At 48.0% G+C, this 23,480-nt stretch overlaps 1 protein-coding gene across 2 annotated transcripts in view; it reads left to right on the top strand.

The window, feature by feature from the left end:
* ABCC2 (ATP binding cassette subfamily C member 2) overlaps window positions 1-23,480 on the top strand; it is a 63,747-nt gene that overhangs the window by 20,290 nt on the left and 19,977 nt on the right. For both annotated transcript variants that reach the window (XM_004700999.2, XM_045291307.1), the window contains 14 exons: window positions 3,428-3,682; window positions 4,884-4,949; window positions 7,597-7,734; window positions 8,634-8,780; window positions 10,902-10,986; window positions 11,827-11,893; window positions 14,251-14,377; window positions 15,296-15,472; window positions 16,954-17,121; window positions 19,125-19,305; window positions 19,866-19,992; window positions 20,297-20,435; window positions 21,278-21,497; window positions 21,651-21,805. In XM_004700999.2, the coding sequence (XP_004701056.2) occupies window positions 3,428-3,682; window positions 4,884-4,949; window positions 7,597-7,734; window positions 8,634-8,780; window positions 10,902-10,986; window positions 11,827-11,893; window positions 14,251-14,377; window positions 15,296-15,472; window positions 16,954-17,121; window positions 19,125-19,305; window positions 19,866-19,992; window positions 20,297-20,435; window positions 21,278-21,497; window positions 21,651-21,805 (2,052 nt within the window). The remainder of the gene's footprint in view (window positions 1-3,427; window positions 3,683-4,883; window positions 4,950-7,596; window positions 7,735-8,633; window positions 8,781-10,901; window positions 10,987-11,826; window positions 11,894-14,250; window positions 14,378-15,295; window positions 15,473-16,953; window positions 17,122-19,124; window positions 19,306-19,865; window positions 19,993-20,296; window positions 20,436-21,277; window positions 21,498-21,650; window positions 21,806-23,480) is intronic.

Raw genomic sequence — 23,480 nt, 5'->3', positions numbered from 1 at the left:
TGTCCATCTGCTACCTTAATGCTTAACCTATAAATATATGTACAAGGACCTATAGCCTTATCATTATGTATTAATATAGTTACATATGTACATGCCTATGTTTATACCTCTATAAATGTCTTTTGCCTCTTAGTTCTTTCCTCTATTTCTTTTTACTTTCCTCCTGTCCCACTATCATGTTCGACCTTCATTCGCTTCTCAGTAATTCCTCTTGGCTACACTGCACTTGATCAAACCCCACCAGGCGTTCTACACCCTCCTCGACATCAACTTTAGAACTCTTGTTGTTCCTTTGTCCTTAGGTTTGTTGTATGCCATATTTCAAAAAATTTGTTTCTATTGATAGATGCTTGAGTTGTTTTCATTTGGGATCTGTTGCAAATAATGCTACATGGTCATTGGTATACACATATCTGTTTGAGTTTCTGCTTTCAATTCTGTTATATCCCCACTATATATTTAATTTGTTTCCCTCTTCTGATTTGGGAGAAAACCTGCAGCACCTATTGGTTTTCCATTTGACAAATCTACACATTTAAATCTGCGACATTGATTGCAATCCTCACAATGCGGCAGCACTTATCCCACTTCCTCCCCGTGTTGACCATTTCTTTCCTACCCTCTGAACTTTATCCCTGCGGAAACATCGACCTTTGTTCTTGGATGACTGGTTCTCCTCCAAGTACCCCCCCACCCCCACCCCGTGGTGTTCACCTCTCAGGCCTATCTATCCTTTGGCTGAAAGTTAGACCTTGGGAGTGGCTTAAAGAGATAAGGGTAAAAAAAAGGCATCAAAAGATCCCAAACAATCAATTATATCGATGTGAAAGAGGGGTTGGAGTGGAGACCCAAAGCCCATCTGTAGATAATTGGACACCCTCCTCCCCCACCACCAGAAGGGTTACAGGAAGGGATGATTCAATCAGGGTGCAGTATAGCACTGGCAACACACACATCATTCCTCCAGTTCCTGAATGCTTACCCCTCCCAACCCCCCAACCACTACCATGACCCAGTTCTACTTTCCAAATCCTGCTAGACCAGAGTACACACATTGGTACAGATAAGAGCTCTGGTCACATGGGACTCAGGAAAGATAAAACCCTCAGGAAAAGTAGTGGGAGTAGCGATATCGTGAGAAAGGGGGAACCTTCACAAGGTTGAATATATAGCCCTGCCCCCCAGGGCACAAATAACAGAAATGTGGGTGAAGGGAGACAACGGACAGTGTAAGACACGAAACAACAATAATGATATATAATTGATCAAGGATTCAAGAGGGTGGGAGGTGGGGGAGGGAGGGGGAAAAAGAGGAGCTGATACCAAGGGCTCAAGTAGAAAGAAAATGGTTTGGGAATGTTGATGGCAACATAAGTACAAATGAGCGTAATACAATTGAATGATGGATGGTCATACGATTTATAAGAGCCCTCCAATAAAGTGATTAAGAGTTAAAGGTTAACTGAGGGGCATAGTCTCAGGGATTCCATCAGACTCTAGCCAAGCAGTAAGACTGGTCTTTTATCGTTAATGAGTGTTGTTCCTCATTTTCTCCCATTCTGTCAAGGGCCCCCTTTCAGAGTGGCGAGGCAGTGGTAGATGGGCACGCTCTAGTCTAGTCCTTCGAGCTTCGAGGCGGTGGTGGCTGGAGCTCCTATGGTCCAGTGTCTTTAGATGAATTGTTCCCATGGTTCTTCAATGGTCTTCACTCCTCTTTGCTTCTGATGGGGAGACGCCAATACTTTCTTTCTCCTTAGGTGGCCACTCACAAGCTTTTAAGACCCCCTCCCCGATGCTACTCACCAAAATAGGATGTAGAAGACTGTCCTTGTGGATTATGTTTTTCCAATTGACCTTGATGTCCCTCCAAAGAATGGACATGAGTCCGCAGGCCCAGCAACTCATTCCTTACAATGGTTTGATTATGCCTGAATGGTTTTTGTGTGTGACTTTGCTCTGTGTGTTCCGCTATATTTATGGATATATTTGCAGGACACAGAAGAACATACGAGGGAATATTCCCAGTCAAAGCTGGCTGTGGCTCCATTCCACCCCCTGCTTCCACCCCCTTCCTCCCCCTGCTAAGCTTGAGTGTCTACCAACGTATCCACATGGGGATGATCACCGTTCGTGCCGTGGCAGGATTATAGCAGTGACTGTGCTTTATGTTTGTGTCTTTCACTTTTGTTTTCCTCCCAGTGTCTGCGTTGTCTTGGTCCCTTTGTGCCGACGCCCCCCCCCCCACCCCGAATTGTACAGGGACTTTCCTTTCCCTCAGGTGCATGCATGTCTAGTCTTGTGTCAGTGAATCTCCTCCCTCCTCCTCCCCCACCCCCACGGTCACCTGCACAGTGATTCTTTCTATACAAACCTTGGCTTGACTTTTTACACGAAGGGTCTCATAACACATTTATCCTTCTGTGCTTGACTTATTGCCCACAACGTGATGTCCTCTAGCTGCATCTGTGTTGCGCGGCGTTCTGCAGATTTATGATGATCCTTTAAGTTTCCATGCCTCTTCGACTGTCTTCACTCTCATTGACTCTGGCTGCCCCGAACCCACAGTGGAGTGCACTTGGGCAGGGCATCCTTGTAAGTGATGGGTCTGTGGATACCAGCCTCTGAGCGCTCTCACAGGAAAACAGGAGCGTCTATGGATGGATGGATGGATGGATGGATGGATGGATGGATGGATGGATGGATGGATGGATATTGGCACCAAATGACTAACAATAGACAGGTCCACAGGGTGAGTCCGGCAGCTTTCTTCTTCCGTTTCACGACCTCTGTCCTGGTTGGGCATGCTTTTGATTCCTACACCAGTATCTGCCTCTGACTAATGGGGCCACCATCAGAAGCCTCTTTTTTCCCTTCCATTTTTCTTCCCTCCCTGCTCCTCTCTTCTTTCCTCCTTCTGTTCCTTCCTCACCACCTCCTCTCCTTCCTTCTTGGCATCAATATTTGATCGTCTCCTCGCTGCCACATGCTCTGATTCTGTCAGGGGATCACGGGGTTCACATCGGATAGAGAAATAGAAATACAACCATCATCATTCAACGTAATCCATCTCATTGGGAGATAAGCGCAGGGCGTTATGTAATGCAGAGAATTGAGTCAAGGCAGGCTTCTCCGACGTGCCAGCTCAACGGACACCTACAGGGTGACCAGGGAGTCTTCCAAGCCAGCAGAACAGCATGGAGAGAAGAGGATAAGGGAAGGTGGGAAGAGGGAGAAAGAGTGATCGCGGATGACAGACCACTGTGAGCGGGTTGGAAGCGAGACCAAAGGCACGATCCCTCGGAGAAGTCATGTGCCTCCGAGCCCCCGATGTATTCTGTGCTCACTTCCCGAGCGCCCTTCGCCCCCCACCCCCACCCCAATGTCCTTGACTTTGCAACTGGGACCCATTTCTAATCTTGATGTTTAGGCACTGACCCTCTCCAACCTGGCCAAGAGGCAGTACACCGTCGGAGAGACAGTAAACCTGATGTCTGTGGATGGCCAGAAGCTCATGGACGTGGCCACCTTCATCCACTTGCTGTGGTCCTGCCCACTGCAGATTATTTTATCGATCTACTTCCTCTGGAGAGAACTGGGACCCTCCGTCTTTGCAGGTGTTGGAGTGATGGTGCTTCTCATCCCAATTAATGGGATCTTAGCCACCAAGAACAGAAAAATTCAGGTAAGGACAACCAGCCGCGCTGGGCATCTATGCCGTCTCCCATGTATCCACTCTTGCTCACTCTGCTCTAACTCTTTCTGGGAGCTTGAGCAAGGTCAAGGGGGTTGAGGACTTTCTACTTTTCCCAATGATCTTGACTTTTTCTATCTTCCGATCATTCTTAGGGTTTATCTGGTCTCTCCTTCTTCCTGTTAGAGGACAGAACCTGCTTGGAGAGGGAAGGGCTATCCCAGAGTCTTCGCTCATAATTCTTCCACTCCGCTCTGCCAGGCTCTCCTCGAGACAATTATTTGGCTCCTTTCCTGTTGCTCTTAGCAATAAAAAACAACTAAATGGAGCAGTCACATGAGTGATGAAGCCTTTAAGCCTAAATTCTAGCAATCCCTCTTGCTACACCCACTCGGACAGCTCCATCGGGTTCCTTAACTCTGTCAGGAATGAGTGGTTGGGTGGGGGAACTTGTTGGTGTGAGTATAGGAATTCTTCATCCCTTCATCTTACAAACATTTATTTGAAAATATTTAGTGTCTATCTTACTATTCTGGGAATACAGCAACAAGTTAGACAGATAGTCCTACTCCCAGAGTGATTACATTCTACCTGGATGATGGAGAGGCAGGCAATAAACAAAGAGAATTAAATAAGAACAAGATCAGATCATGGTAAGTACTCTGCAGAGAACGAAACTAGGGTGATGTGCTAGTGAGTGGGTGGGTGGTTATTTTCTTGGAAGGTCTGAGATGGTGTCAGTCAGGAGGGAACTTGTAAGGGGTGGTCATTTAATGACACGAGCCTAATGGGAAGGAACAAGATTGAGAAAGGTAAAGGAAGAACAACCTGGCAGCCTGGCAAAGGTTGTGAGGGCAGAAATGAGCTAGAGAATCAGAAAGAAAACCAGGTTGGCAGGAGTGGAGTGGGCAAACAGGAACAGGTAGAGATGAATATCCCCTCACTGGGCACCTCAAAGAAGCCCTGGTGGCTTAGTGGTTACACAACTAGGCTACTAACCACAAGGTCAGCAGTTCGAAGTCACCAGCCACTCTGCGGGAGAAAGATGGGGTTTTCTACTCCCATAGAGACAGTCTTGGAAACTCACTGGGGCAGTTCTATCCCATCCTGTTGTGTCGCCATGAGTCGGCATCGATTTGATGGCTGCGAGTTTTCATTTTGCTCTGTTTTTATTTTACTTTTTTCCTGGCAGGTGAAAAATATGAAGAATAAAGACAAGCGTTTAAAGATTATGAATGAAATTCTCAGCGGGATCAAGGTAAAAAGGCCACAGTGTAGGTTGCTCTCTTGCAACGACAATAGGAAGGGATTTTGTGACCTTCACATACCCTTGAGAGAGGTGTCGCTTGGTGCTTCGGTCCTAGTGAATGTCAGATGACTCCTGAGTCCCAACCACTTGTTTCATAGTCTATGATTTTTCCCACACCCCATACCCTTTTTTTTAAATACATAATTTTATTGGGGGCTCATAACAATCCATACATAGATTGTGTCAAGTGCATTTGTACATATGTTGCCATCATCATTTCCAAAACATTTTCTTTCTACTTGAGCTCTTGGTATCAGCTCCTCTTTTTACTCTTCCCTCCCCCACCCTGATATCGTTGTGAACCCTTGGCAAATTAAAAATTATTATTATTTTCATATCTTACCCTGTTTGCTGTCTCCCTTAACCCAAGTTTCTCATGCCCTATTTTTAACCTTAAATTTTTATTTATCTTGAAAGTTTCTCATTTTGTTTTTAACCATTTGGTGTAGAAACTTCCAAACAAACAGAAAAGTAAGGATCGTCCAGTTTGAGCAATCATCAACATGACCTATCTCACTTCAACTATGTCTCCACTCCCCACCTCATGGTCTGCTATATTATTTTAAAACAAATCTTAGACACGTTGGCATTTCATTTGTAAATTCTTTACAATCTCAGAAAGGATTTCCTTTTTAAAAGCATAACTATGAGACCAGTATCACACCTAAAAAAGTAAACAATTATATCATAATTATCAATTAACAATTGTAAAAAATGAACAGTTGTTTCATTCTTTGATACTGTTGAATGTCCCCCAAATGTCTCATAATTCTTAAACTATTGATCTGTTTTAATAAGGACCCAACAAATATCCACACATGGTATTTAATGGATAATGTTTTAAACGTACAAAGGAGCCTTGATGGCATTGTGGGTTAGTCTGCACTGCTAATCAAAAGGTTGGTAGTTCCAACCCACCAACCACCTCTTGGGAGAAAGATGAGATTGGCTGCTCCCGTAGAGAAATTACAGCCCCAGGACACCTGTGAAGCAGTTCTGTGTCCCATAGAGTTACAGTGAGTTGGAATCGCCTCAATGTCAGTGGATTTATTTAACTTACAACAATCTCACCTTCCCTTTCTTTTGTCACTTATTGGTGAAACCAGGCTATTTGCTTTTTTTCTGTATTTCCGTAAATTGATAGATCCAGAGGCTTGATCAGATGTAGATTTTAGTGTGTGTGTGTTAGGGGTAGTGTGTTTTAGGGTAAGTGACAGGGTAGTAATGCTTTCCGTGGGGCTGGATATTTCCAGATGTTAGTGATGGTAATGAAGCAGTGGGTCCAGGTCTTGTCAGCTGATTCATAGGTTATAAAGGTCCCCACCATTTGTTCACCTAGAGCAGTGGTTTGTAACCCTGTCAGCACATTAAAATCACCTGGGAAGGTTGGGCCCTACCTCAAACCAATTAAATGAGACTCAGAGAGGGGGACTCAGGTATATATATTTAACCACATATTTTGAACAGCTCCTTAGATGATTCCAAGGGAGATCTGGTGGTGTAGTGGTTCGGAGTTAGGCTGATAACCGCAAGGTCAGCAGTTTGAAACCATCAGCCAGCTCCAAGGGAGAATGATGAGGCTTTCTATTCTCTGAAAGAGTTATAGTCCCAGAAACTCGCAGCCCTGTCCTATAGGGTTGTGATGAGTCAGCATTAATTCAATGGCAGTGAGTTCGCTTGTTGGCTTGTTACGGGATTCTTATGTGAAACCAGGGTTAAAAATCACTGCTGTCAAAGTCTTAGCAGCCTCTGATGACCGCCCCCTTATTTCAACAGGTGTTACAAAATAGTGACGTTCTGGTTCTGTTACTCCATTGGCCTTTATTTGCTGGAATTCTATAAAGAAAATGACAAAATAGGCAGAAAAAAAAGTCTGCCTATTATCTTCTATTTACCGGCTTTCAAAATAATGTACTTCTCCTACATAGGTGGCCAACACACTCTGGTGTGTGTGTGTGTGTGTGTGTGTGTGATTTCTAGTTTTCATGGATTGTAATATTGCCCTGCATTTCTTGGAAAGGAAGGACAGGGATGCCTTTAGCATCCTGATGCTTCTTTGTGGGGACCCTGATGGTCCTTTGTGGGAACCATCAGGGAGCTTCCTTTTCAAGGAAGGACAGGCAGGACCTGATGGTCCCCACGAAGAGTTTTCAAAAGACTTTCTGCTAATATGGCAAAGTTCAAAGGTAGACCCCATTTTCAGCCCCAGTTCTACCACTTGCCAGCTCAGTTACCAAGTTATTCTCTTGGGACAAAGGAGATAATGTGTAGGGTGACTCTTGTCCTGGTTTGCTCAGGGGGCAAACTGGAACACTTGGTCACACTAAACTTGTTAAAAAGATTAAGTGAGATAATATGTATTAAAAATCTTGGGGCTGGCTATCCACAAACACAAGCTACTTTTCTGAAATTATACTTCATAATCTGGCTTTCCACCTGCCCAGATCTGGGAAAGTGTATTCTAACACAGAGTCAGAATTGACTCAATGGCAGTGAGTTTGGTTTTTGGTTTTTGTTCTAAAACAGAAACGGATGGGATGTCCCTGGAGGCTTTTGAAGGCAGTTGTGTGAGTAGTTCTCTTTTCTAACCTCTTAGATCCTAAAATACTTTGCCTGGGAGCCTTCATTCAAAAGTCAAGTCCACAGCCTGAGGAAGAAAGAGCTCAAAAACATGCTGAACTTTGCTAAACTCCAGTCTGTGATGATGTTCATCTTGTACTTAACCCCAGTCCTGGTGAGTGACAGGGGAGCCTGGGGGTTGTCTCTACTCTTGTACTTGGGCAAGCCGCCTGGAAAGCAAGGTCCATGTAGATGGTCCAGCTGTGCTAGGCCGGCCTCAGAAGTTCAAGGAGCTCCGCCTTCTCCCTCAACTCACCATGCTGCTCTTGGGACCTTGCGGCCCGTCCCCAACTTGAGTTTCACCCTTCCTTGCTGCTCAAAGGTCTAGAAACTCAGCGGAAGTGCTCAGAAGGTTCAGCTTGAATGTGGTCTCCAGGAGTCCTCTGCAGAAGAGAACGTGTCTTCCTGGGGAGGGAGTGCTGGTCTTAGATGAGAGGAACACAGAAACTGGGGCCAGGAGAGGTGAGCTCTGGTCCCAACAATGCCTGTAGTTGATCTGTGACCTTGGACCAGATGCTCTCCTGATCTTTCATTTTCTCCTCTGTAACACAGAGAGGCGGGATAAGCCCCAACACGCCTTCAGCAGCAACGTGTGGGTTGTCCCTGATTTGTTAACATTTTTGCAAGTATTCGAGTTCTGGCGAACTGCGCGTGCCTTTCTTTTGGTTGGTTGTTTTCTTTGTGTTAGTGATATGTGCTCCATATCATGTGGCGGCACCTAAAAGGGCCCCTGGGACCATTATTTGTCATTTAGATGAAATGTTTCCAGCTTCTCAAAGACAAATAAAGGTCAGATTTATAAAGGCACTGGTAATAAAAGGCAACAATAATGAAAATGTTTTTTGCATTTTTTAAAATGCAGGATCCAGTTAATGTCAGATCAGCTTATGACTGAGTCAGGGGAACAGAACGCTGTCGTAACTCGGGACCTGCCTGTCCTGTGCTTCTGAAACTCAATGCAGGGCCACTTGGCCTCTTTCAGGAACACATTCCTCACGACCCGGCTCTTTCCAGGTGTCCGTGACCACATTTTCCGTCTATGTCCTGGTGGATAGCAACAATATTCTCGATGCAGAGAAGGCCTTCACCTCCATCACACTCTTCAACATCCTGCGCTTCCCCCTGGGCATGCTTCCCATGGTCATCTCCTCCATCCTGCAGGTGGGTAGGAATGCGCATCTTCTCCCGCAGGGTAGGCTCTCCAGATTCCCGAAGACAGACATAGCCCGTGTGCCAGACTGACACATCAGACCCCACTTCTAGGTTCTGCTGCCGTTAGAGAGGGCTGGGTGGTCTCTGGAGACCAATGGTCTATCTGAGTGAACTCGCCAGCTCCTGGAGCCCCCGCCACACCAAGCCCGTCTCCCTCACAAGGAGACAATGGGTGTGCAAGCACTTCATGAAAGGATTAGGATTAGCTCCCTGGAAGCTTTGCCTAGTGTGTTAGACAGGGTTGTTTCTCAGCCAGGCTGGCACAATAAACTATCTCACCGCGGTAGTTTTCTCGAGATCTTTCCAGGGTTCTTGCAGTGTTTTCCTGCAAATATGGCCCAAAGAGATAGAAAAGCCACCTGCGTGCAGGGAAAGCCCCAGGCTATGGAATCTCCAGCTGTCTGGAAATGGTTTTAGAGTTCTGAAGCCCTTGGATGGGCTAAAGCAGTGGTTCTCAATCTTCCTCATGCCTAATGCCCTTTCATACAGTTCCTCATCTTGTGGCGACACCTCAGCCATAAAATTATTTTTGTTGCTACTTCATCACTGTCATTTTGCTACTGTGATGAATCCGACCACCCCTGTGAAAGGGTCGTTTGACCACCAAAGGGGCCGCGACCCACAGGTTGAGAACGGCTGGGCTAGAGGGGTTCTGAGTCCTGAAAAGTAAGGTAGGATAAGTCAGATGTCCACAGGCCAGGGGCAGGCTGTGCGACCATCTGGAGAGTAGGGTGACCTAGAAGCAGAGTGGCCACGAGTCGAAGAGCAGGTGACCTGCCTGGATCCCAGAGGTGCAGGCCGTAGGAAGGACTGGGGTTTAGGAAAAGGTCTCCTTGTCCTGGGAAGCGTCAAGCAAGGATGTCAGGCTTGGTTGGAACAGAAGCAACATGCCTGTTCTAGACTCGGACAGCTTCTTACTTCCATCGCTAGTGAAAGTAAGATCAGCAAAGTCTTCAGCTCCCCAAGTCCCCTGTCCTCGAAACGACACTGAAACAGAAGAGCCAGGTTACGAAGTGACTTGGAGCCGGCCGGTGCTGAGGACGGGTTGAGAGTTTGCTGCTGTTGCCGCTAAGAAGTATCCTAGCTGGTGGTTGCACCTGAAGGAGGGGGCAGGAGCCAAAGCCGTTCATCAGAAACCACGTGGCAATAAGAAGCCGCCTCATGACATCATTCGTGGAAGACAGGGAGGTGGATGGGAGCTCTCCTTGGGAACTCCCTCGTTCTCAGCTTTGCCTCTGAGGACGAGCCCTGGAGGCAGAGCGGGTGACATGTTGAGCTTTGAGCTTTCCAACCCACAAACCACTCCTGAGGGAGAAAGAGGAGGCTGTTGGTGCCCTTAGGAATTTACGGCCTCAGAAACCCACAAGGGCAGTTCAAGTCCATCTTATGGGGTCGCTAGGAGTCAGAATTGACTCAGTGGCAGTGAGTTTGGTTTGGTTGCCTATGTGACCTATGTGGAGAGGGGCACGGCCACCATGGAGCCCCAACAGAGCCGTCCCCTCTCCTGCAGAAGGTCCCAATAGTGGATCAGTTAGACCACAAACTCGGTGGAAGAAGGCGAATCCAGGGGCCACTTACCCAAAGCAGAGAGAAGTTAGGATTCTGTTGTGGAAGAAGGCAGGAGATGGTTTCAGGAGCTGGGAGCCAAAGATCAAAGAGCAGCTGCAATAGAGTTGGACCACCGAGTAAGGGGCTGAAATAGAGCATCTTATAGCCCCTTGGTCCTGGGGAGGAAGGCCCCTAGGCTGAGTCTGTCATGGTGTCAGGCGGTCCAGCCAAGGCAAATGACAAAGTCATGGGCGAGAAGCTGGTAGATGAACTATCTACCATATATACTCATGTAGAAGCCGAGTTTTCCAGCATAGTTTTAATGCCGTTTTTGGGGTGAAATTAGGTGCCTCAGCTGATATTCGGGTCAGTTTATACTCGAGTATGTACGGTACTTCCACACTCAAGGCTGATGACACAAAGCTAGGACACCTCTTCCTACTGTGCTTGTTATTGGATTTTAAAAAAAGATTATTTATTATTATTATTATTTTGGTTGAGATCTTTTGTGTCTCTCTTTAGGCTAGTGTTTCCACAGAACGGCTAGAGAAGTACTTGGGAGCAGACGACTTGGACACATCTGCCATTCGACAGGACTCCAGTTCCGGTAACTGAACTGGGACATTGTGTCTCAAACTTCGCCACAGCACGATGCTCCTCTTTAGAGCATAGTTTCCTTGAGGGGAGACTTCTTAGCAAGATAACTGAACTAAGCTGGACCCGCTGCTCTGAGAAGAGGCAGGGATTCTGAATAAGGATTCCTAAATGGTAGTCAGAGGGAGCTGAGCAGGGGAAGTTGGGGAGGTGGCCTGGCATCAGAGAACACAGATGGTATGAAGGTTTTAAAGACGGGAGATGTCCACAGCCAGACGGAGCAGTGGTTTGGAAGCCAGTGACTGTATTTTAGAAGAATTGGACTTCATCCCAGTAGGCAGCAGGGGATTAGAAATGTCCCTTGAGTATGCGGAGGACAGGAATGTGGGTTACTAACAGGCTTGGAATTCCTGGGGGAGGGGGAAGACCTTTGTAAGGACTTTGATCTCATCTCAGGGGCTTTTGTTCACATTCTCTGTGAACAAAAACGTGGGAGTCAGCATAAGAGAGAGGTGATCTTGGGTCAGCTGGATATAAGAGCGCTAAGAACCGGCAGACTAACATATAGGGTAAGGGCCCTCAAACTATGGCCCACGGGCCACATGTGGCCCGCCAAGGACATTTATCCAGTCCTCCTGGTGTTTTTGCGCTCCCCACTCCTTTTTACTTCAAAATAAGATATGTGCAGTGTGCATAGGAATTTGTTCATAGTTTTTTTTTTTTTTAAAAAAAACTATAGTCTGGCCCTCCAACGTGTCTGAGGGACAGTGAACAGACAGTCTGTTTAAAAAGTTTGAGGACCCCTGATGTAGGGACTTCCATCGGACTACAATGGGGGTCTTTTTCTCAACAGACAAAGCTGTGCAGTTTTCTGATGCCTCCTTTACCTGGGACCGGGACTTGGAAACCACAATCCGAGAGTGAGTTGCCCTTCATCCATCCTGTTGGGTTCTAGGGCTTTCCTGGCCAGTCCTGTGCCAAGGAAACCTACATGCTAGAATATACAAGGAAAGGAGCTATGTGCATATGTTCCATGAGGTGACAGTGCAGCCCGAACCCCCAGATTTCCTATTGTGTAACTCTGCCCTTCAGCGAAGCACCCACGGAGATGCTGGTATGGGGCATTTGGGAGGGAGGTATTGCAGTGCTGGGTATAATAGAGAATGCACACAAGAACCGGAAGTAAACTCACATTCATTCACACGCTTAGCAGTGGAAATCAGGAACATAGAAATCTGGCTTCTTTCTCTCGTCTGACAGTAGAATTCAACTTCACAGCTAGAGGGTTGCATCTTCCTGGCCCATCCCCACACACCACCCTGTGGCCCACCTCCTCTGCTGGCAGGTGGTGCTGCCCGAAGCCTAAGCCCTCTTGCCCACTGTTTCCTCTTATAAAAACACTTTACAGCTCGCTTTTATTGTGCGTCGCGTGGCGGTTTGTGGAGCAGCTCATCAGTTGCCTAGTCAGCCAGGGAGACACATTTTGATTCGCCTCTTTCCTTGCGACCCCCGCAAGGTCACATCACTGACGCCACTTCCTCCCTGTTTCCGGTTTCCGTTTCCCTTTTCTTTCCTAAGCCTCCTGGACTTTGACCTTGGGGAAATGCTGCTCTTCTGATCTCAGGTGGCTGGTGTTCTGCGATGTGTATGCTTCATCCGCGTTCTTGTTCCACTTATAGACCCATGTTTTGCTGGGCTGAAAAGGGAGCCAGGAGAGTGAGTTCAATTCCCCACCTAAAGGGGGACGGAGGTTACAGTCTCGGGGACAGGAAGTCTGGTCTCCTTCTTTGGCGTCTTGTCCCTTATGCACTCCGTTAACAGCATCTTCCTTCCGGCTCCTCCCATGAGCTCAGCACACAGGCATCGCACCGGGAGCCTGCGCAGGCCGGCCCTTCCTTTCTCACAACGTAGCACATTGTATCCTCCTTCTGCAACACTCATGCTTTCCACCTTGCTCTAGACTCCTGCAGCCTGGCAGGCGGGGTTCAGCCCAGGATAAGTCAGGAAAGGAGTCCTATTCCCAACCCTTTCCACCAAAAAGTCTCCCTTGACAGAGAGAATGCGTGACAGGGTTTCTTCTTAACTATCTCAGATCTGAACGTCCTTCAGCTGCAAGGGCAGGCCCACCGGGAGTGTGAGCCAGTTCCCTGTGTGTCCACACCTTAGGGAATCCAACCATAGGGGAGCTCACAGAGTGCTCCCGAGTCAAACCCAACTGTGGATTCCTCCCCAGCCAGGCGCCATCGAAGGGGAGGGGCCGGGGAATCTGTGCTTCTAGCAAGTGTTGATGGCCATTGAAGAGCCAAGTTTTAGAAACATTGATCTAGTTCAACCTTTAGTTTAGCATTGCAGGTCCTTAACCTAGCGCAGTGGTTCTCCACCTTCCTCATGCCGAGACCTTTTCATACAGGTCCTCATGGGGTGGGGACCCCCACCATAAAATTATTTTCGGTGCTACTTCTTCACTGTCATTTTGCTACCGTGATGAATCAGGCGACCCCTGTGAAAGGGTCATTTGACACCCCCCCAAGGGGTCTCGACCCACAGGTTGAGAACCACTGATCTAGAGGAAGTGACCTTCCAAGGTCACACAGCTCAGTAGTGAACAAGCTGGTACAAAAGTCTGGGTCTCCACCTTCCAACTGGGCATTTGTACAATGGTACCATGCTGGCGGTCGGATAGGAGAACCCTCCTACATGAAGCCCACATTTGGCACAGACAGCTGATAAATGAGCTGGGAAGTTAGGCTCATTTTCCACATGCTTACAGCTGAAAAAGCATCTGAGAAGCACTTAGGAGCCTTGTAGACCCAAGGCCGAGGTTCTATTCATGAGGGGAAATCGCTTGGTACCAGGCTCTCAGTGAATCAAGGACAGGTGAACCCCTCAGGACCTATACTGAGAATAACGATACCAGGAGGGGAAAGGGAAGGTTGGGGAGAAAGGGGAACTGATCACAGTGATCTACATATAATCCCCTCCTAGGAGGGCGGACAACGGAAAAGTGGGTGAAGTGAGACATTGGTCAGTGTAGGATATGAAAAAATAATAATTGATAAATTATCAAAGGTTCATGAGGGAGGGAGGAAAAAACTGAGGAGCTGATACCAAGGGCTCAAGCAGAAAGCAGATGTTTTGAGAATGATGATGGCAACAAGTGTACAAATGTGCTTGACACAATGGATGTATGTACAGATTGTGATAAGAGTTGTACGAATCCCCAATAAAATGATTTTAAAAAATTCCCATCTCCTGAAAATACCCTTCTTTCTCTCAGCGTTACCCTGGACATCATGCCAGGCCAGTTGGTGGCTGTGGTGGGCACCGTGGGATCTGGGAAGTCCTCGCTGATGTCTGCCATCCTAGGAGAAATGGAGCCTGTCCGAGGACACATCACCATCAAGGTGAGAGAAGCCTTCTGACACTTGGCTGTGGGTCACGATCAGTGCTGTGTTCCCAGGTGGGAGGCTACGCTAGGGACTCGACTCTGATAGCCACTGCTCCAGCTTCTCTGGGTGAGGTAGGTCTTAGACAAATCTGGTGAGCATGTAAACTTCAGGTTCCCCGCCCCATCTCAAGCTTACAGAATCAGACTCTGGGGTATAGGACCTGGGAATCTTCATCTTTCATGACTCTCAGGTGATTCTGATATGTCCACTAACCTTTGACGACTGTTAACTAGAGAAGTCCCCCTGCAAAATACACACATTGCTCTCTCTGCTGTCATTTTGTGTTTGTTTGTTTTTAAAAAAACCTTGGGTTCTGCAAAACTGTACCATAAAAACAGTAGGTTCTAAGGGGAAGCAGGTGGAAGAAACCCCTCAACATTGATGTAGTTTTGTATCTAGACCACCAACCAAACAACCACAATGACAGTCACAACAATAGCAATACGAACAGTAGTCAAATGAGCATTTTTACACAGCATCACGGTCCAAGGCTCTTGTCTCTTCCTTTGAATGCCAGGTGCCAGCTCTCTAAGGGCTTTGCTTTAAAAAAAAAAATCCCTCTGAGGCAGGGTGTGGATTTTTCCATCAATTATTACCATTGCTTTTTCACACAAAGGAGTTGTTTCCATGGTATCTGGACCAGGGCTTTTAGCTGTACAAGAGAGTTGAGTGTAGGAATTTTTTTTGAGTCATTAAACCAAGTTGCTACTTGCATCAAAGAGAAGCAGAGAAAACACACTTATGATTACCAGATGACCAGCCAACAGAATACACATTTCTTCAAATCTAAGGTTCATTTGCCCTTCCCCACTCCTGCCACCCCAGAATTTCTGGAAAGGGCAGTTCTCATGTGGTCTCATCCTTTCCATCTAGGGCACCATCGCCTATGTCCCCCAGCAGGCGTGGATCCAAAATGGGACCATCAAGGACAACATTCTTTTTGGATCCACGTTGGATGAAACGAAGTACCAGAAAGTTCTGGAGGCCTGTGCCCTGCTCCCAGACTTGGAAATTCTGCCTGGAGGAGATCTGGCTGAGATTGGCGAAAAGGTATTTAGGCATCAAGGAACCTTGAAGGAGTGAAGAAATATTGAAGACAAAGTGGGGTGGTGAAGAAGCACATGGGATTCCAGCTGGCTGACGTGTAGAACCTCTTTTCATTATCTAGTGCTGCTGTCGCAGAAATGCCACAGGGAAGGGCTTTGCCAAACAGGATTTTGGCTTCTCCCAGCTGCAGAGGCTAGCCGGTCAAGTCAGGACGCCATAGGGGAAGGCTTTCTCTCTGTGTTGGCTCTCAGGGAAGATCTTGGTTTCTTCAGTTTCTGTTTATGGGTTCCTTGAAAATTTCCATTGGGAGGAAGATAAGGCTCTCCATACATGCTAAGAAGTTACAGGCTTGGAAACCAACCAGGCAGTTCTTGTCTGTCCTATTGGGTCACTATGAGTCAGAATTGACTCAGTAGCAGTGAGTGAGTGAGTGAGTGAGTGAGTGAGTGAGTGAGTGAGTGATTGAGTGAGTGGAGACCTCCAGATGTTGTGGAAACCCTTGTATTCCATCTCACTTCTGCTCATCTTCTTGATTTCTCTTCTATCTCAAAAGAGATTGCCTGCAGCTCCACCCTACACTAGAGGTACCAGAGCCTCGATGGGCAAATTGTACTTCTGTCCATCAATAAGGATCAGAGGAGGGCTCTAGTGCTGTACTCTAATCAAGTCATGATTTATTGAGAATTCTTTTCTCAGGTTATTCATGTTTTTAAAATAGATCTCAATGGTGATAGTATGTTCCATATTTGGAGATATTAAAATGCATTCATAACTTCCTGAATACTGCATAGTAGGACATTTTTGTTTCCATCGCTAACAAACCGACACAGCGATCTTTTGGAGACAAGGAAGGACGGGGTGCTGTGGGAAGACTCGTGAAGAAGACACGGCTCTGGAGTAATTGTGTTCAGTGCTTCCGCTTCCAGGTGTTGAGTACCTGTCAGGTGCCGGCACAATGGAGACAGCTGGAGCGCCAGGGAAACGGAGGACACTGAGGCAGCTCAACCTTTCCCTGAAGATGAAGGGAGGGAGATGGAACATAATGAATAATATATGATAGAAAGTGCTAAATTGGAGCAGCTTGAATGATCGGGCATCAAGTTCTTTATTTGAATGAAAGGTGTGGATTTTATATAAAGGCATTTGTAATATTTTAAAAGCTCTTGATATCTTGTTGGGGCAACTCTTCTGACCTCTGTTGACCAACCTCTGTGAAGGTCGGGAGGAGCTCTGGTGGCATAGTGGTAGCACGTTGGGCTACAAGTCACAAGGTCGGCAGTTCAAAGCCACCAGGCGCTCCTGGGGAGAAAGATGGGCTTTCTGCTCTGGTAAAGAGATATCATCTCAGAAACTCACAGGGGAAGTTCTACCTTGTCTTATAGGGTTTCCATAAGTTCGAATTGATTCAATAGCAGTGACTATGGTTTGGTTTATGAAGGTGGGACTAGGGAGTAATGCTTGATGAAAATGATTCTCTTCTATAGGGGATCAATCTCAGTGGGGGCCAGAAGCAGAGGATCAGCCTGGCCAGAGCCACCTATCAAGATTCAGACATCTACATTCTGGACGACCCCCTGTCAGCTGTGGATGCCCATGTAGGAAAGCATATTTTCAACAAGGTCCTGGGTCCCAGTGGCCTGCTGAAAGGCAAGGTGAGAAGTCAGTCATTGACCGTGAAGACGATATGGGGGCAGGGGACATACACCTTCTCGGTCAGCTGTCATCCTGGAGCAAATTCCGTTGCTTCCTTAACCCGGAACACCTCAGAAGATCCATGATTAGACTGGTCTCCCAGAGTCTATCCCATGAACGTGACTATCTTCAGGCCGTGGCTTATGCCACCCTGGCTAATGGAAGCCTTCTTCTGTGGCTTCACCATTAAGCATCTGTGGATGACTGATGGTGATTGGAAGAGCTTTGGGACCCAACAGCTCCCCCTGCTTGTATGATACAAGTCATCCTGCAGAAGCTCCGGGAACCCTCAAAACACCAGAGAACACAGTCTCTGGATTGGGGGATTTAGCCTAAATGTAAAAATAACACAGAGTTTATTTTGAGTCCCCCCTAAGTCCCCAAAACTTACATGCATTGCTCTAGCTGAGTCCCACAAGGCTGCTGTGAGGTAGTGCAGGCACAGGAGCCAAAGCACGTCCCTAGGGCTGGTCACAGGCAGAGAGGAGACGTTCCTCACCATGGGCAGGTTCCATGTTTGTCCTGGCACGTGTGGGCTGAAGGGGAGGAGGAGATGAGAAAGTGGGGCCTGTTGCTGAGACACCTCCCTTAGCACCGGGCAGTGAAACGCTCAAGGTTTCTGGCCCATGATTGTCATGATTTCTTGGATGATATCAGTCCGAAGATGGCAGGGCTGATAAGACCTTGACCACTGTCCCTCTGAAGCCCTTTGCCTCTCTCTTGGATCACGGTCAACAAGAATTCACTTTCCCTCCTATCCCTGGCTCTGGCTTCCTTCCCCAAAGCTGTCTTGGCTTTTTTCACTCAACACCTGAGTACCCACCCTGTGCCAGGTTTGTTACAAAACCCAAGCATGCGTAGATGAAAATGCCTGGTCCCTTCTCTCAAGGAACATGTAGCAGAATGGAAAAATGGACAGAAAATCTAGCAACGCCATGCATTGTGAATCGTTTTCATGACGATCTACATGAACTATTATGGAAACTGGAGGTACACCCAATGCCAAGAGTATTTTCAGGAGTCAGCAAAGGCTAGCTTTGATCTGACCCTTGACTATTTTCTGGGTATTCCAGATTAGAGCGACCTTGTGTCTATGTGGGAAAAAAAGGGGAAGTGGGGCTCCGGGGATGGATTGACACTGTAGCTGCAACAATGAGCTCAAGCGAAGGAACAATTGTGAGGCTAGACAGGGCGGGCAGGGTTTCCTTCTGTTTGCCCAGTGTCGCCATGGGTCTGAACGGACACAGTGGCACCTAACCACAGCACCGGGCTCCATGGGGCCATGGAGCAGAGAACAGAGGCAGTAGACCTGGGCTCTCTCGCCAGAGGCCCATCTCAACCGCACAGCTCCTACCTGCGCATCATCACTGGTTTTCTTCGCCTTGCAATGGGGCTCCTGTCTCAGCAATCCATGTGATTCAGAACATAGGTCGCAGTACGAGGACTGTCATGTCTTCTACCCCAGGGAGGGTCTGGGCTAAAGTGAAGTTTCCCCACAAGGTTTTTAACATATTGAAAGAATCAGGTTAGTTTTCTCGCTCTCTTTTTTTTTTTTGGGGGGGGGGCGCGGGGTGTTAGTTCTTATGAATTCAATTGGTTAGTGCAAAGGACAGTTCTTTAGTTTGGTATTGCTGGGCCTTGCTAACCGTTGATACCCAGGAGCTTGAAGGTGAATGTGCCTGGGGCACACCTCATTCCCACCACAGGAAAGCAGGGGTAAGTGTGCCCAAGATGACGGTATTTCGTCTGACCCATCAGCTCGGGTTCGTAGGCCGAGGCCCCGAGGGCAGGGTGGAGGTGGGAGAAGAAGTGAAAACATGCCAAGCAGATAGATTCACATTTTGAAGCCAACTCCCACAGACTATATCAAAGTAGCTGGGGTTTTTCCCCCTTCACTTTTAGACTAAGCCAGGGCAGATGGTGGGGATAAGACAAAACAACTTCATGTTTTGTTTGTTTACAGACACGACTCTTGGTTACGCACGGCATTCACTTCCTTCCCCAAGTGGATGAGATTGTCGTTCTGGGGAACGGCACTATCTTGGAGAAGGGCTCTTACAGCACCCTGCTGGCCAATAACGGAGGGTTTTCTAAGAACCATAGGAAGTACAGCAATCAGACGGGTCCTGAAGAGGAAGCGACAGGTATGTGAAGAGGCTTAGCACAGTGTGTGTGTGGGGGGGGCAAAGGGAGTGAGAATGGGGAACAGATATCGACCTCGTGAACGGTCAGTATCGAGGGGGCTAGATTTGCGCTGAAAGCCCAGCCCTTTCCACGCTGTGTGTCTCTGTAAAGCTGTGGTTCTCAACCTTCCTCATGCTGCGACCCTTTAATATAGTTCCGCTTGTTGTGGCGACACCACCCCCCACCATAAAATTATTTTCGTTGTTACTTCATCACTGTCATTGTGTTAGTGGTATGAATTGGGCGACCCCTAGGAAAGGGTCTTTCGACCCCCAAAGGGGTCATGCCCCACAGGTTGAAACAGCTGCAAGGGGCACAGAAATAAGAGCTCAGTCACCCTGGTAGCTCCTTCATCTTCTCTGAGGACGTTCACACAGGGGTCACCCATTAGCAGGTTATGGCTGGGGATTAGGGGGCTGGGGGGGCTAGGATGCAGTCATCCCTATGGAAGGAGCAGGGGGACGGAATCCGACGGAGCCGGTTCAAAGCCCTCGCCCTTCACCCCCAACGTGTCTCCTAGTCAACGACGACGGCAGTGAGGAAGAGGAGGACGGTGGGCTGCTTCCCAGCGTGGAGGAAATCCCCGAAGAGGCGGCCTCCTTGGCCGCGAAACGAGAAAACAGCATCCACCGCACGTTCAACCGCAGGTCGGTTTGTGAGCCACCCGGCTGCCCTTCACCATGCCCGGACAGTCCTCTCTCACTCTCCCCACGCCTTCACCTGGGCACGCGTCCGCCCGGGGCAGGGCCAGCTCTTTGATCGTTTCCTTGTACGCGGGAGCGGGTGTTAGGATGCCACCAAGTGTCCCCAGTGCTCTCAGGAATGCAATTTGAGGCACAGTGATTGTGGCCTACACACACACACACACACACACACACCGCCCCCAAGAAGCCACCCCGGCCCTCCCTGCTTACGGAAGCTGTCTCTGCCCACCTCCTCCGCCTCGCTCAGTTCCAGGTCCAGTGGCAGGCATCGGAAGTCCCTGAGAAGCTCCTTGAAAAGTCGGGAAATGAGGCCCAAGCTGAAGGAGGACGAACAGCCAGTGAGGGGCCAGAAACTGATTCGGAAGGAAGGCGTTGAGACTGGAAAGGTAAGCGGATCTTGCAGGAGGACCAGGAGAGGCGCTCAGGGCTCGGGAGCCAAATCGTTTCAAGCCAGAGTCCGGCGGTTCTCAGCCTGTGGGCAGCAACATGACCGTGAGAGAGTAGCAACGAAAATAACATTATGGTTGGGGGGTCACCACCACGTGAGGAGCTGTATGAAAGGGCGGCGGCACGAGGAAGGTTGAGAACCACTGAGCTAGACGCACATCAGAAAGAGCTTCAGAAAGTTCATGGGAAGCAGGCCATTATCAACGAATTCCTTTTTTTCCCCCCATGCACTTTTCCGAGCCCCTTCGTATGTACAGGAGGGACATGCCGTATGTCCTCTGTGGATCTTCAACTCCGTTATTGAAATGCTAGGAGAAGCTCTGAGCTTTCCATTCAATCCTGTTGCCCCGAGGAAGGGCATATTTCCTGTGGAGAACCCCCCCCCCTACACACACACTTTCAGAATGTTTGATTCCTGTCTCACGGGGCGGGGCGGGGGAAGAATAGCAAGCCTGCCCCGAGATGCGAGGCTGGCAGCCAGCACAGACTAATACACCAGCCACTGAGCACATGGTTCAAAATAATAACATTTCAAAATGCAAAGGCCCTCTTAATTGTCTCTCAGCACTCTGGCCACCTGAAGGCGATGTCCCTGCACTGTATTTCAGTCCTGGTCCATGTTCCTGGCCCAGTGCAGAAATGACTGTCCACTACCACATTTCTGCCCCACCTCCCCGCCACTGTCCTCTTTTCTAGGGGGCAGCACTTCCCTTTGAGACGGTTGTTCTAAGCCCTCCCTTACCACAGGTGTGCACCTAATATTGAGGTGGGGGCTTTGCAGGTGAAGTTCTCCATCTACCTGAAATACCTACAAGCAATTGGATGGTGTTCGATACTCTTCATCTTCATTTCCTATGTGATGAATTCTGTGGCTTACATTGGATCTAACCTCTGGCTCAGTGCATGGACCAATGACTCTAAAACCTTCAACGGCACCAGCTACCCAGCCTCTCAGAGGGACATGAGAGTCGGCGTCTACGGAGCTCTGGGATTGGCACAATGTACGTCTGACGGTTGCAACAGCCTCTTCTACCAAACGGCCTAAGCCTTGTACTTTGCCTGGACTCGAGCAAACCTTTGCCCTTAGGTCCTCGGCACAAGGCTTTAAGAACTCCTGTCCATGGTGCTAATGAAAATGGTTTCTGTCTCTGCAGGTGTGTTTGTGTTGGTAGCAAATCTCGGGGCTGTTTACGGTTGTATCCGAGCAGCAAACACCCTGCACAAGCAACTGCTGAACAATATCCTTCGAGTCCCCATGGGCTTTTTTGACACAACACCCACCGGCCGGATTGTGAACAGGTTTGCTGGTGTAAGTACCTCCAGGGCTGGAGGGTGGTGTGTTTGTGTGTTGAGAATCTTTCTGTTTCGGGGAGGCATTTGGATGTCTATGTGATTCCAGTTCTTTTCTCTGCTCAGTGGGCAAACGTTTCTTGTGTACCCCTGTAAGACCTTTGGAGTCCTGGACATACCAGCATGAACCGTTCTAGATATATATATATTTTAAGATCATTTTATTGGGGGTTCTTAACAGCACTTATAGCATCTATACATCAATTTTATCAAACGTATTTGTACATATGTTGCCATCATTATTTTCTAAACATTTGCATTCTATTTTGAGCCCTTGCTATCAGCTCCTCTTTTTACCCTCCCTCCAACCCCCCTAGTCACCCCTTGATAAATTATAAATTATTGTTTCCTGGTCCCGAGGATACTTCGTGATTGCACAGTCTGGTGGACTTCTTCCATGTGGGCTTTGATGCTTCTCTGCTGGATGGCTGCATGTTTAACTTCAAGCCTTTAGGATCCCAGGCGCTATATCTTTTGATAGCCGGGCACCATCTGCTTTCTTCACCACATTTGCTTATGCACCTGCTTTGTCTTCAGCGATCGTGCTGGGAGAGTGAGCATCACAGAATGCCAGTTTGTTAGAACAAAGTGTTCTTGCACTGAGGGAGGGCTTGAGCAGAGACCTGAAGTCTGTCCACTACCACAGTGTATTGCCATGTAAACATATGTACAGAGGCCAATGCCTCTATTTTTGTGAATTAATGTATTTACATATGGACACACCTACCTCTATACATAGCTTTGCTTCCTAGATCATTCCTCTGTTTCCTTTTATCTTCCTCCTGCCCCACCATCATGCTCACCCTACTTCTGCCTCTCCGTAATTCCTGCTAGTTAGCTTGCTGTTGCTCCAACACCCCCAGAATTTCTGCAACCTCCTTGTTGTTGATTTGAATTCCCTAGTTATTCCCCTGTCTATGGTGTTGTTTGATCACTGTTCCCTTCCCCCACCTCCCCCCACCCCCAAGACCCTCCAGGACCGTGGGGCCCATTGCTTTCTCCTTGAGCTTGGGTCCATGCCTGTCTTCTGTAACTAGGTAACCCAACAAAAAACATAGACCAAACAAAATGAAAACAAAAGAGTGAAAAAAGAAAGAAGAAAAGAAGCACACATAATTCCAGGTCTGTCCACTGACCTTTATGACTATCTCCCCACTGGTGCTGGGGGAATTCTGGGAGCTGCCCCTCCAAGGCTGAAAGTCTATTTGGGGGGCTCTTCAGGGGCTTTGTGGCTTTGCTTTGCCCCTGTTGCTGATCTGTTGTGTTCCCTTTTTGGTTCACCCCGCTGTAGGGGGTTCAGACCAGACTGACTCCCCACCGTGTGTCCCCAGTATTGTCCTTTGTCCTTTGTCAGGCATCAGAAGACCCATAACAAACAAACAAACCAAAACAAAAGAACCGTATTCTTGAGAACAAGGGGTGTCGGAGCAGAGATCCAAAGCCCATCTGTAGACAAAGACAATGGACATCCACTCAGAGGGGACACAGGAAGGGATGAGTCAACCAGGGGAACACACAATATTCCTCTGGTTCCTTGAGGCTTCCTCACCCCCCACTATCATGACCCCAGTCCTGCCTTTCACTGCGGGCTAGACCGGAGCATGTGCACAGGTACAGATAAGAGATAAGAGCTC

This window comes from Echinops telfairi, unplaced genomic scaffold (assembly GCF_000313985.2).
Source record: "Echinops telfairi isolate 266 unplaced genomic scaffold, ASM31398v2 ScPeMD7_70;HRSCAF=299, whole genome shotgun sequence".
In the NCBI taxonomy this organism is placed as follows: Eukaryota; Metazoa; Chordata; class Mammalia; order Afrosoricida; family Tenrecidae; genus Echinops; species Echinops telfairi.
This window is presented reverse-complemented; position numbering and strand designations above follow the sequence as displayed.